At 37.1% G+C, this 14,238-nt stretch overlaps 1 protein-coding gene across 3 annotated transcripts in view; it reads right to left on the reverse strand.

Moving 5' to 3' along the window:
- Positions 1 to 1,228: 1,228 nt before the first annotated feature.
- SNCAIP (synuclein alpha interacting protein) overlaps positions 1,229 to 14,238 on the reverse strand; it is a 109,239-nt gene continuing 96,229 nt past the window's right edge. For 2 of the 3 annotated variants that reach the window (XM_087926912.1, XM_026714643.2), the window contains exons 10-12: positions 10,867 to 11,917; positions 7,734 to 7,804; positions 1,229 to 1,950 (exon numbers count right to left, since the gene is read on the reverse strand). In XM_087926912.1, the coding sequence (XP_087783038.1) occupies positions 1,866 to 1,950; positions 7,734 to 7,804; positions 10,867 to 11,917 (1,207 nt within the window). In that variant the 3' untranslated portion in view covers positions 1,229 to 1,865. The remainder of the gene's footprint in view (positions 1,951 to 7,733; positions 7,805 to 10,866; positions 11,918 to 14,238) is intronic. The other variant, XM_087926913.1, reaches the window with a different exon arrangement.

Genomic DNA, 14,238 nt, shown 5'->3' on the forward strand with positions numbered 1-14,238 from the left:
TCCTAATGATTAATCCATGATTATCTATGTTTAGTGTAGTATAATTAGATTACTACTTTTTATGATTAGTTAGTATAATTTATCAGTCAGGGTGCCCAACAATATAACCAGTTAGAAAATCACAATTTAATGCCATGCCTGGATCCAATCAATCATTGAGTTATGCATTGTTTAGTTTTTGTTTTAGTTGAATATGTTACAGTATGTTAATGACCCATTGTAGTTATAGAAACAACACTAACTATAAAATTTATGGCTTAGTCTAAATAGTAATTTAGCCAGTTGTATTTAGAAAATAAACCACAATTTGATGTAACCATGGCTTACAATATGTGACCTGAGTTAATTCTTTAATCAAACTCACTATTTATATTGAATGACACTACCACTTTTCCTAGTCTTATGCAGAATTCTCAGATAGTGAATATGGAAGAGTAACGGCAAGAACTAGAGAAGACTATGATATCACTTCATCTTTGGGTAGTAAAATAATGCAAAGACTTTAAAGTCAGTTTTAAGAAGACCAGTTTGGAGTGTAATTATAGCACCAGGCTAAAAATTGGGGGACTATGAGTTCCAGTCCTGCCTTAGGTACAAAGCCAACTGGCAGCTTTGAACTAGTCATTGTCTCTCAGCTCTATGACAACAAATCCCTTCTGAAAAATCTTACCAAGAAAAATGAAGTCTTGCCCAGGCAATTGCCAGGAGATAATTCTGAATTGAAAGAATACACAAAAGCCTTTCTATATAGATTATTTCTTTTAGACCAAATTACTTATGACATACATCCAAAATTGTATTTAGAGATTATAATGCAACATCAATCTTAATTTTGCCTGCCTTGCTGTATTAACGTTTTAGGTAGGTGCTGCATGAAAAATGGACCACGTTCACTTGATTTTGGGACAGAGGATCTACTCAGATAGATTCTATGTTATTGTACTTTGAGCTGTTATCTTGCTTTATGGACTCTATATCTACTTCTCAATAAGCTGTCTGAACACTAGTGGAACAAATCCTTATTCTAGGTTATATAATTTTTTGATGGTGAAAATGATGATGATCAGAGGTCAAAACTTCAGCATCCTTATAAAATGATTTAATATCAAACGTCCTAACCAGAATCAACCAATGATTATTTTTTAAGAGCAAAATGTTTCAAATGAATTGGATCACAAAGATAATTAAAAGAAATGAAGCAGAATATACATGTGATCATGTATGCATGTTTGTTTTGGTTAATACTGGTTTATTTTCTTTTATACAAACATTCAGAAAGAGTGACAAAATATAGGGACCAAAAGGAGGGAGGGAGCCATTGTCTTGGGCTCAGCGACGATCAGTACTTATAGAGCAGAGATCTTGGCAACTTTAAGACTTGTGGACTTCAACTCCCAGAATTCCTCCTCCAGTCATGTTAGTTCAGCAATTCTGGGAGTTGAAGTCCACAAGTCTTAGAGTTGCCAAGTTTGGGGACCCCTGTTATAGAGACTTTCTTTCATCTTCTTTCTTTTTTTTTAACAGACACAAATAGGTTTTGAAAAAGAGAGATACAGGACACGTTACATTATACCCATGCAACAGAGAATGTAAAAAAATGGAGGTCAGATGATTATTTGGAAGGATCCTTGCATCATTGGGTTTCCAATCCATGGCTTTTTTCATCCCTGCCTTAAACAGAACACTTTATAAAAAGTGACATAGACACATACATGATTAATTTTTGTATATTGTCTAAAAGCTACAAATTTAAGGCATCCTAAGAGTTTGTTATTTTGCTGGTGAAATTAGTATGGGTAAGTTCCAAGAGGGAAGATTTCAGGCCATGTTTGGAGGAAGACTATGATATCCAATGAAATGTTAAGTCAAAGGAACAATTCTTGCAGCTCTGGTTCTTCAAAACAGTTTTTGCTGTAAACGGTCTGAGGTTTTTCATTGTAGCTGTTATGCCTAGCAAGAAAAATAGAGAAATGTTTATGATCAAATAACATGTAGTTAATCATAACCCAAAAGTAGCATTAGTCTTAAATTGGCACAGACATTTGGTGGACCATCAATATGTAGACAAATTTGAATCTTATAGCTAATAAATACCACAGAGATTATTTGTATTCCAATCTCCATCCATCCTGCTGTCAGAGACAATTACGGCATACTATATGTGTGCTCACTTGGACTATGGCAATTACCTTGTGGAAAAATCCAACTTTTATAAAAATTGATTTATTTCTACCAAAGCAGCCTGGAATAAATATCTATGATTGGGAAATGAGTAATGATTTTAAATTCCAGTTAATTTTTTTCCCTACATCATAGTATTCAGAATGATAAACTATGTGGAGTTAACAGATCTTCTAACGTTGAACTAAATTTGAATATGAGAGGTTCTTCTATTATGCATGTGGATATGAAAAAGTATGCAAATAATAAGCAGACTTTTTCATAATAATTTTATTCTGCCTAAGTAGACGCTAATTGTAAAAATATGCTGTTTATCCCCCAATGCATATATCATTAAGATTATATTATTCAACTACAATCATAGTATTAAAAACTGTATACTATACATATATTTGCAAAACTGGTTTTGCACTGTATAAATAGCTGTTAATTAAGAATTGAATTTGCATTTATAGAGGAACTACGGGGAATATGTAAGTAAAGAAAATTAAAACCTCTTCCATGATATATTTCGAAAATATTCAGTAACTTTACACAGTGCTCTGTACTTTTATGTTTTGCAATTTGGACATAAAAGTGGCTAGGTCAATTTGTTCACAGTAGGCAACTTTCAATACATGCTCCCTTCCGCATTGATAGTAGAAAGAACAATCTTAAAGAATTGCAACATCATAAAATCTCTAATGAACCTGTCACTTTCCATTTTACTCTCCATATTCTCTAATTAAATTTGAATACATTGGTGTGCCAAAAAGTTGCCTCAAGAAGCTCTTTTAAAAAAAATAATAATATCACTGCTACTGCCCTATGCATTAATAGGACAGACAGCTGAATTTCGGCTCTGAAACTTGCATATAGTATTTGCTTTGTTCTCAAAACCCAATTTGAACAATGCTTGTCAATTATCTCAATTAACTTTTCTTTAAACTGATTGCTTGATTATGTGGTCAGTTACTATTGTCTATAGCAGGGGTGTCCAACCGTGGCAACTTTAAGCCTTGTGGACTTCAGCTCCTAGAATTGTGTTCAGTTAGTATTCTCTGTAGCAGAGGTCCACACCCCTGCTAGAGTTGTCAAGCTGCTATAGTTGCCAAGGTTGGAAATCCCTGGGCTATAGTTTGATGTGGTGGTTAAAGTGCTGGATTAGAAATTGGGAGCATGTGCATGCTGATCATCCCTTAGGCACAGAAACTATTCGTCAACCATTTTCTCTTAGCCCAACTCACTTTACAAAGTTTTTATTTTGAGAAAAATAGGAAGAAACATTATGTATACCTTCCTTGAGTTGCACAAAAAGGCAAGCTATAAATAAGATAAATAACATTTAAAACTTTACCAATAAATCATGAGTTTAGCAAGCATACACATACTGTATATGTATTGTAACCATGTAAAACAAAAGAAATAATATGTTTGATTCCCTGCCATTTTGTATATATCGAAGAGACTACTGTTCAAATGAATTTCATAAAGTCTTTCTGTTCATCTACTACAGTTTTTAGCCTCTATACAATTGCATCAAATTCATAAATATTCAATACAAAAAGCCCTGTATAGTTTCAAGGTTTCTGGTTTGAAGATAATTTCCAAATGAAAACAAATAAATGAAATATCCTGATCATTTTTACAGAAAAATGCTTAGGAAGACATGTAATATAGACAGTCCCTGACGAATATACTGCTATTTTATGGGAGTAATGCAAGAAATCCAGTATGGTAACACATCAGTTCTTGGAATAAATAAAAGTTATGGTGAGATTTGTTTGTTTTTTGGTCAGAACTGTCACACAAAAAAAACATAGTTTAATTCTTGTATTCCATGTTCTGTGATTTTTATGCCATTTTTAAAGAAGGAGTTGAGGGTTATCTGCTTAAATCCTTACAGTTATTTTAAGTTTATACATAAATATATGCATAACACCTCCTTGCAAATATGATATATAGTATAATTGTAAGATAAACCCCATTGTAATAGTTTTTAATTGACAACTTTGAAGGTTCACCCCTTCAGTCTAGTCCACTCCATTATTGTTTGAATGTTTATGAGAAATGCTGTATACTAGGGTAGGTCACCTTGTTCTTTCTACTTCAATAAGCCAGGACTAATTCCAAGATTTTTACAGTTCTTTCTGGAACTTCATGCAAGCAAAGTATGTGTTTTAACAATCAACCATACAGCTTAAAAGCTTTTTAGATAAACTGTGTTTTTTTTTTCTGTGTTGAGTATATGTAAAATGTTTTGTATATAGACACCAAGTTGGTAATTTTAGGAATCAAAATTCAGAAATTGTAGCTAAATAAACCCAGAAATGCTTGAGTTGGATATAGCAAATCTGTTGTTTTGCCCAGTTTCATACTACATTTTCAAAGAGCAATTTGCTCTATTTCAAGTAACTGAGCAAGAAAAATACTTCATACTCACCATGATTTCCCGTTCTATATTTAAAACTAATTGTGGCCTTTCTAAGCTGATCTTCACAATGATCTAAACTTGTCTAGTTGAGAAGGCATCCTTGCTCAAATGTTTTCTATCTGGCAAATATTTTGTTTGCTGTGATTCCAAGCCACACCACAGACACACATATTACATTTTGGGATAATGCTTGCAAGCACTTTTGGGATGGTGATATTAACTAAGAAAACCCCCTTTTTGCAGTCCTGTTTCTGGAGATAGCAGACAAAAGGCTAAAAATAAAATTTCCTTTACACTTAAGATTTACCCTATTTTTAGGAAAAGCATTTAGTTATGAAACTGAAAAATGAATTAACACTACCAATGAATTTTACTTTGTTCACAGGATGTTCTACCGCAAAATCAATGGTGATATTATTTTTACCAACTATCCTGCTGCCAACTACCATGAGGCTTTGGAAAGTATCACATTCTTTGGAGTAGTTTTTTAAATTTCCCATACTGTACTTTAAAAAACTATTTTCCTTTCTTTCTCCTGGAAGAACTTTCATTGGATCCAAGTACTTTCTGCAAACAGAAGCTACCTTTCATTTACAGAATAGCATGTTCCGCATTTAAGATAATGTATAGTCAGTGTTTCCCATCAAACTATAAGTAATTGTTTGTGAAAATTCTGACCTAACTCTGTAAACTTGGTTCTTATGGCTCACATTAAATTCTAAAGAGATGGAAACAAGCTGCTCTTAGATGAATGAGAAAATGAAAAAGTTGTTTCACATATTGGGAAAAACAGAGACAGTCTTAGCCTCTATTCTGCATATATAATCTTTCATTACACCTTTGAAGGTGTATTAAAAGATTGCTACTGTCTTCAGTGGAAGTGGTGGTGAAGTAATGTACAAATAACAGCTTCTGTAAAGATGCTATAGTTCACAGCGGCATTTATTTAAGCACAAAGTTCATATCGTGCCCGCTGCAAATTGTAGCCATGTGTAGCCTTCCTTCTTTCCTACAAGTAATTCATACCAAGTTTGCTTGCTGATAATAAATGGATATTGATAATCTGAACACATATACCTAATGAAAAAAAGAGTCTATTCATTTCTCAAAATGGACAGGCTAACTTGGAGGACAACAAATATTGATCCCCATAGATTCATTATGTGGTAAGTACAAAGATATTAAAAGTAATATAATAGCTTTCGTGAGAAATGTATTAGAGATGTGATTAAAATACTTATCGCAGATAAAACATGCAGATAGATAATTAGAAACAGACAGATAATAGATGATAGATGATTATATATATAATTAGAAACACAGACAGATAAAAGATAAGACGATAGATAGACGGGGAGAGAGAGAGAGAGAGATGGATTTGTTTCTCAGGGTTTAATCATGTAGTGTATGTGCTATATTAAACCCTGAGAAACAGATGGATTTATCTAGCTTGCTATTTATCATCAGCCAGCCAGCATCTATCTATCTATCTATCTATCTATCTATCTATCTATCTATCTATCTATCTATCTATCTATCTATGCATCCATCCATCATATATCTATCCTAAAGTTGCATATGAATTTTTCTCTAAAAAAGGCAAATAGGATGTATGGGATTTAAAAAGCTATAATACATTTCATAACTTAAAGACATTTACCCCCAAATCTGTTGTTAAAATTATTTAATTTTTAATGTTATTGCCATTCTTGTTTTATCATTGCCAACTTCTTTGTTACATTGGGTGATAAAATGCTAAAATAACTAGGTTCCAAAAATCTGAACAACTATAAAACTGGTGGCTGCATTGAACCTTAGGGACAACTTTAGTAATAGTTCACCTCTTTTCCAAATGAGTGTCCAGTAAAAACTGAAATTCTGAGTTAGATCCAGATCTGTAGTCAGTTGAATTTTAAAATGTAAGAGGAAAAAGGTTGTGGGAGCCTTTTCAGTGATTTTATAGTAGCCTTAAAAACCTACTCTGAAGAATCTCTGGAGGAACTTAGCTCTTGGAATAGAAGTAGACATCTTGAAAAGGATGCCAATGTTGCAGTACAGTCATCTAAATTTCCATCCTGGTACAATTCCTATGAAAAACATATATGCCTTTCCCTACCCTTGGGATATCAGTCAAGCAGAGATAATTAGTCACTGTGTCCTCCCTATCCCATTGATGACAAAATCAGGGTCGAATTAATGGTGAGGAACTCAAGGGCTCTGTCTTTGAACATCCAAGTACTTGCAGATATTTTTAACTGATAGTAGTTAAGCTGCTTGTTTTGCTTTGTTGGCAATTAAATATATGAAGGCATTTCTAAAGTTCTTAACTGTAGTCCTGGTTTTATTTTGATCCGGTTTTCTTATATCTAACATTCTTTTTATCATTTTTCTTATTTTGTCTTCTTGTACTGTATGTTATGCTACATTGTTATGACGTGATTACAGCAATAAGCCTATTTATATAGTTACTACTCTGGAGAATTGAGAAACTTTCCAAAACCATGTGAGAGGCAGGGCTGACAACTCCAAGGAGGAAAGACATTTGGCAAAAACTGTTTACCAGCAGAAAACATTTCTTGGACCTTGGTTTCCTCTCCAAGCAGAAGTAGTATTTCATTCATAGAAATGCAAGTCTGGTTCCAACCAAGTATATTTACATTTATGAAAAGAGAAAAACACTTTAATTTTGGCCTACTTAACATTATTTTTGCATTAGCAAATCAGAGTTCAAAGACAAGTTAGAAAGACATGAGCCAATAGAGCATGAGGCACACTTTCTCTGAATATAAGTGGAAAGACTTGGCCTATGCATAAGAGGAAATTTAATTTCCATCCTCATCTGCTGTTTGACTTCCATTCAAGACGCCACACGATGCCAAACTGAACTAAGGGGCATTTTTGAATTTATGAGTTTTTTATGCATACTGTGCCATGGAACCATTAAGCTAGTTCGGCTATGAATGCTAGTAATGGTTTTTAAGAATTTATGGTATCTTTTTAGCAGACCAAAATTTTCTTTTCTTTTATAGTTATCATCAATTGTTGCATTAGCTCAAGCTGTGAACAGCTATAAGTTGTAGATGCAATGAGAAAATAATAAAAAGCAATAAAAATGTTTTCATTCTACATCAGAACATACCATGCATTGTTATCGAGGTGGTCTTCAATCAGCATGCGAGTGGAAAAACTGGTGTAGCTGGAACAAAGAGCCTAAGGAAGGGCAATGCAATTGTCAATTGAAGGGCCATGCAGCAAGCTTCTCACATGCACAATGTACAGACAGCTATTAAAAAAGGTTAGCCTATCAACAAATGGCCTGAACATCTATATTGCAATTTGGCATTGGAATAAGCATGCAGATAGAGAGCCAGTTTAGTGTTGTGGTTAAGGCATCAGGCTAGGGACCAGGAGATGGTGAGTTCCAGTCCCACCTTGGCTGCAAAGCTAGCTGGGTGACTTTGGACCAGTCAATTTTTCCTCACCTCTAGGAAGGAGATAATGGTGAACCATTTCTGAAAAACCTTGCCAAGAAAACAGCAGGGACTTGTCCAGGCTATTCTCCCCAAATTGGATATGATTGAATGGAAGAAAAAAAAAGGCATGCAAAATCTTCAGTGTCTAACTAGAGTCCTGGGTTGAAGGGAGAGCTGTTTGTATTGCACCCAAGCGATCAGGATGTCCCTTTGGCACACAATAGTAATTTTCTACCTTGGTGACAAAAGGATACAAGGATGAATCCCATTGGACAGTGTCTACAACTTTATTTTATTAGATAAAAAAGGAAATAATGCTAATATTGCTGCACTGGATCACATCCATCAATAAAGCTGAAACCAGGTACCTTTGAAATAATGCTGTTTGGAGGAATGAATGTTGCAAATATTTTTTTAAAAAATGGAATGCTTCACTAATACATTCCATAGTGACAATAAACAGAACAGAATGCCCTGAAAACAGACTCCCCCAGTTCAAAAGGAGAAAAAAATTATAGGTCTTCACTTGGCAGTCTTGAAAATATACATATTCTCCTGACCACAAATTGACATTTCTCTCATTTAATTGTCATTAAATCTCTATTACAGGATGGGCAGGTTTTTAATGACTGAAGGCACGGAATCAGTGAGGCAAAATAGGTGTAGGCACATCATATCCAAACAAACTGAGATTTTTTCCTTTTTTTCTTCTCTTGATTTTTGGGAGGAGATTGGGGTTGTGAAAATTAGAAAATGCTGGTTTGGGATTTATGCTGTAGTTTGGGAATGTTTCTTATCTTGAAATTTCAGAAAATCATGACATCTATTTTCAGCAATTAAGAGTTGGAATGCGTTATCAGAGGTACCACATAAACAAAAAGGTGCTTGGATGCCTGATGAAGTCTTAGGACCAAAGACTTCTGTCAACCATTTATATATTTTTTCAACAAATCCTAATCTATAGATTAATCCCTGCCTTTCAGTACACTTTGCTTCGTAGTGTCCTTTAACATATATCTTCATTACTAGAACCAATACGGAGGTAGAATATACTTCATTCATATAAATGTTTAGTTCAATACTACAGGAACTTATCTTTGGGCTTATATTTTTGAAACCAAATGAACTATACACTGACTTTCTGTGAAAGTTTATTCTTTAAAAAAACAACTTTCTTTATATAAATATAATTCTTGCCTTTTTCTTGGAATGGGACTGTAAAATATGATCCACTCAGTTATTTTATCAAAGCTGCCTTCCAAAACTCCTGATCAGGAGAATGCAGCTCCTGTTGGCTCAAATATTATTTGATCTGCACGCCAATAGATGAAACTAAGACCTCAAATGGACATGAGATTTGGGAACATTGCTTTTTTTAAATAGAGAAAAAGGTGCCTTAAGCATCAGCCATTTTCCTATTTAAAATCAACATTCTCTCCCACCCACCCCCTCCCCAAAAAATACATACTGAACTTTCTTTTCTTCTATCATTTCCGGTGGATAGGGATTTGAGATCCAGGAAAGAATGCCAGCAAGTTGAATTTACCCTACACTATTGACACCTCTATTCTAGACAAAACTTGTTTTTATACCTCTTTTTTCTTTCTTCCATATCTTTCCTCTCTGTAGCAGAATTCTATTTGGAAGTGTTTTCCCTTTCCTAGGATCTCTAGAAGCAAATTATATACTCCACAAGTCCCATAATTTGAGTGTTTTCACTGGTAGTCATCATTCTTATAAATAAAAGTTGAACCTTAGATTCCTAATTCTGATCCTTTTGCCTCACTTCTGGTGCAGCATTACCCAATGCTTTATAACTACCCTATTCTTGTCCATCACTTATATCTTTGTAAACCAATGACATCTTAGTTGCTTTATGGCTTACACATTATGGTCAACACAAGTAAACTATTTTTAATAATTCTATATAACAGCTGGTAATATATCTTTAAGTAAGACAGTGTTCTTGCTTCATGACTGGTTTTTTGTTTGTTTTTTTGTCTCCTAGCATAAATTGTTGAAAGAGAAAGGTTTGCACTTGTATAGAAAAGAAAATCATTCAAACCTGGAACATGTCAGTCCATATGAATGTTTTAACACATTATAATAGCTGCCAAGCACAGCATTTAGGTAAGGGAAACAGAATGTAACACCATGCTTAGGTCTTCTGATGCTTCATGTATTTATAGTTTAGAATTTCTTCATATGGCCGTATTCCTATTTCTGGTTTAACAGCATTGCATGGCTATGCCTCCCTAATATTATTTCTATAATGTATTCCAAATAAAATATTTACTACTCTTATCCAATTACCTCACTCTGTGTGTGTATATGAAATATAGAATATTTTATCTTTTGCTGAGAGGTTTGGATTTTAAGAACCATCTACATAAAAACTATTCCTAGTCTAAATTCCTACCAAAGCAAAATGATGAGCTATTCCTTTCATCTCTGACCTATATATAAAACAAAACACCCTTAATATTTCTTCTCTGCACTGGAGAATGCAAGCTGGCTTTTACTGATATCACTTCATCCAAGCAAATACAAAAGTCTGCATTATGATCCACATTTTGAAAAAGCTGAATCAGAAATCTTTGTGTTACACCCTTTCCAAATTTTTCTTGCCTCCTTCCAGATGTTCCCACATCATCATTTACCTCTCCTAAGTTTCCCCAGTGATGATGAGCTGATATTAATTTAAAGCTGCAATGCATATATCATTATTCTGGGCATTCATTTTTGGCAGAAATTATTGATGAAAGCACAAGGATTCCCTCAACCCTTAGAATAACTCACTGGTTTATTTTTTCCTTTTGTAGAAGTTGCTGAATTTCCCTTGCTATCTGTGGCTTTTCTTCCTAATGAGGTAAAGGGTGATGAGGTCTTGATTAAACTTGAAGAGTGATAATTATTATTATTGTTCTGATTGCCACTCAGTGTCTCCATTATGGATCGAAATGTTCCAAATGGACGTTTCTGCTGGTCCCCAGTGTCAGCATTAGGTATTGGCCGTGGAACAGATTTATTCTGCTCTTTGTCCTTCTCTCCATTTAAACCAATCTCTGTTTGCTCTAACTGTACCACGGGCTCCTCAAATGTCACTCTGAGTTTTGAATTCTGAGCAGTCCTGCGTTTTGAAGAGGGAGACTTGAGGGCACTCTTGGGACTCGTGGCTACTTTGGGAGCAATTGTGGTATCAGGATTGGCTTGACTGGGGTCTCCCGCAGACTGGCTTTGAGACACGTTTCCAGTCTGATAGTGGGATTCATTATCAGGATCACTACTTTCAGATGTGGGAGAAGGGCTGTGACCATCCACTGATTTTGAGGTTTTGATTCCAAAAGGAAACCGGCGTCCGGATGCCAAAGCATGTTTCTTAATCATGAGATGCAAATTCTCAGTGCTTTCAGTATTTTCCACTATAGGCCGTGGCCTGGGCTTATCAATTCTTTTAACAGGTGTGTTCTTTTGGTCTTCTGAATTATTTGAATCTGTGTCAGATTCACTGAGGGACCTCTGCATTAGATGCTTCAATCTTGCCAATTTCAGTTCCTTTTTCTCCAACGGCACCTTCTTTGTATTCTTGGAAGAATTCTGAACATCCTGAAATTCTAAGGACAATTTTTCCTGCATGCAGACATTCTCAGAGATTTCTTTCCCCAGCAGTTGGCGCAGGATTTTGTCAGATTCCTCCTCTTTCATCTTGGGCCGATTAGGGTGTTGAGTTCCTGCACTGCCATGAATCTGAATCCCATCAGGAGTGTTCAGTTTATTTTTTGGTGGAGTCACATCATCTGTGTCATATTGTTTCCACTGAGGTTTGCCAGAAATGGGTGATGATGGTGAACTTCAATGGAGAAAAAAAAATTAGTACAGAAGACCACAATCAAAATTATACAGACACAACATCGATGTTTCCATTACATTTTCTCCCCCTTTCCTATGCATTCCTATTGCCTTGCACATTTGTGCTACATTTAAGAATGTAAGTCTATTTGCAAGCTAGGATCTATTATTTCCAGTTTTGGCTAATCTCCCACAGAATAATTTTCTAATAAACATTTATATTACCATAGATGTTTGTACAGTAGGCTTCTTCTTCTCTCCATTATATTCAAATGTAATATGAGGAGAGCCAGCATAACTTATTTCCACTCCATTTTTACATATTAGGCTGCTTCTCAACATTCTGAGGAAGTTTAGATGAAGAGGTTAAACAAGTGGTCTGAAGCAGCCTTCTCCATCTTGGCATAGAGTGTCTCCAGATGGGCAGATCAAATATTAGGTCAGAATTCTTAGCAATAACCAGAATTTGGATAGAATATTAAAATTTACACTTTGGATGGTAACTACATTGGTGTGGTGGAATTTGCAGCTGAAGTGGGATGGGGTGGGGGGAGAGTTAAGAGACTGGCTAATCTGAATCCCTGGGGGAGAAGAAGTGATGGTGAGCAGAACGCCCTAACCCTGGAGTGCTTATCTGGTTGTTCTACTGTGTTTCTCCAACAATACACCCCCCCCCCCATTAGCAAGTCCCAGAATGTTTTATAGGCATAAAATGAAGTTAAGCCCCTCCCCCAAAATTTAGGCCTATTTTAAAACATGCAAAATGGGGGGAAGGGCGAGTGGGCTTGCCGTTAGGAGCGCCCTGCAGGCAGACACCATGCCTCACCACCAACCTCCCTACTCTCGCCAAGTATTTTTGCTGCAGACCCGGGTATGATGCTGCCTGCAGGCCAGGTCAGCAGGCGGGTGGCATTGGCATGGATGTCAGCCTCAGTGTTGGTGGGGCACTTCGTATTGGGAGACCTTGCGCTGCCATTGCTTTCCCTTCTGCCCGTGCCACCACGGCATTTAGAGCATCGCCGCCACATTTGGAGCTGCCGCCACATTTGGAGGTGTGTGGGGACGGGGACGAGCTGGGCAAGGGGCAGAAAGGATGGGTGGCCGCGGACCCGCTGGCTGGGCAAGCAATACTGCCATCGCCTCACCTCCCTGTCCGCAGACGGGCAGGCGCTATCACTGCCTTGGGCAGCCTCTCCCAGTAGCCCCTTCAGGGTCGGGCTGGAGGGACACGGGAAGCCAAGTTCAGTTCAGCCCAGCTTTTTCACTTGGCAGGCATGCGTGCACCCATGGCTCGCTTCCCCAGCTCTGCCTAGCCCGTTCGGCTCCAGCGCAGCCCTGGTGGGATGAGTGGAGGGCCTGGCAGGGAGGCACCCAATGCCTTGGCCAGAGCTCCACCGCCGGGTAGGAGGGCCTGCCTGTCAGCTGCATGGGGCACCCCAGGTGAGGCTCTTCACGCTCTGCTCGGCACCAGGCAGGGAGGGCAGCTAAGCGCTTCTCCCAGGGTGGACTGGTCCTGCGCTGTGGCCCCAGGAGATTCACCTCCCCATGTGGGGTTGGGCTGCCCTCTTGGGCAAGGGAGGCTTTGTTGTAGTAGGGCGTCATTTTTAAAAGAATGGGCTTTTACCTTCAAACGATGCCTGGGAAGGCGGCGACAAGAGCGCTTGAAGCCGAGTGTTTCAGGCAGCACTCCAGTTGCAGGGAGGAGCCCTGGCCAGCCCCACGTGTCTGCGCAAACACTGTGGCAATGCTGCAAATGCCGCGGTGGCACGGGCAGAAGGGAAAGCAATGGCGGCGGAAGGTCTTCTGATGCGAAGTGCCCCACTGATGCCGAGGCTGACATCCATGCTGACGATACCCGCCCACCCGAGGATGCAGGGGGGAATTAAGTCACCCCCGAAAAGACAGCCTTATTATATGAGAAACACGGTATATAGTGATTACAGCTAGTCTGCTGAGGTTTTTGTAAATAGGTGAATAGCAATAGACATACTGGTCTAGTCAATTCTTAATGTTGTTCTGATTCCTTGCACCTGACATTAAACTCACCAGATTAACTACACTCATTACAAAACCAAATAATGTGGATTTAGATACAGTTTAGTAGCTTGGATCTTCTCAAAACTTTATGTATGCTACAGATACATGATATTGAAGAAATTACTGCCTTTTCTCAAGTTTTCCTTTTTTATATTATGGATTTCTGTAGAAGCAAATAAAAATAGTTTTGCATTTGACATATCAGAACCTCTTCTCTATTTTGCATTCAATATGAATTTCTACTGTGTGATATTTCTGTTACATTTTTAAACTCAGATTAAAATT

The sequence above is a fragment of the Pseudonaja textilis genome, chromosome 2 (assembly GCF_049901715.1).
Source record: "Pseudonaja textilis isolate UNSWEBS1 chromosome 2, rPseTex1.2, whole genome shotgun sequence".
Lineage (NCBI taxonomy): Eukaryota > Metazoa > Chordata > Lepidosauria > Squamata > Elapidae > Pseudonaja > Pseudonaja textilis.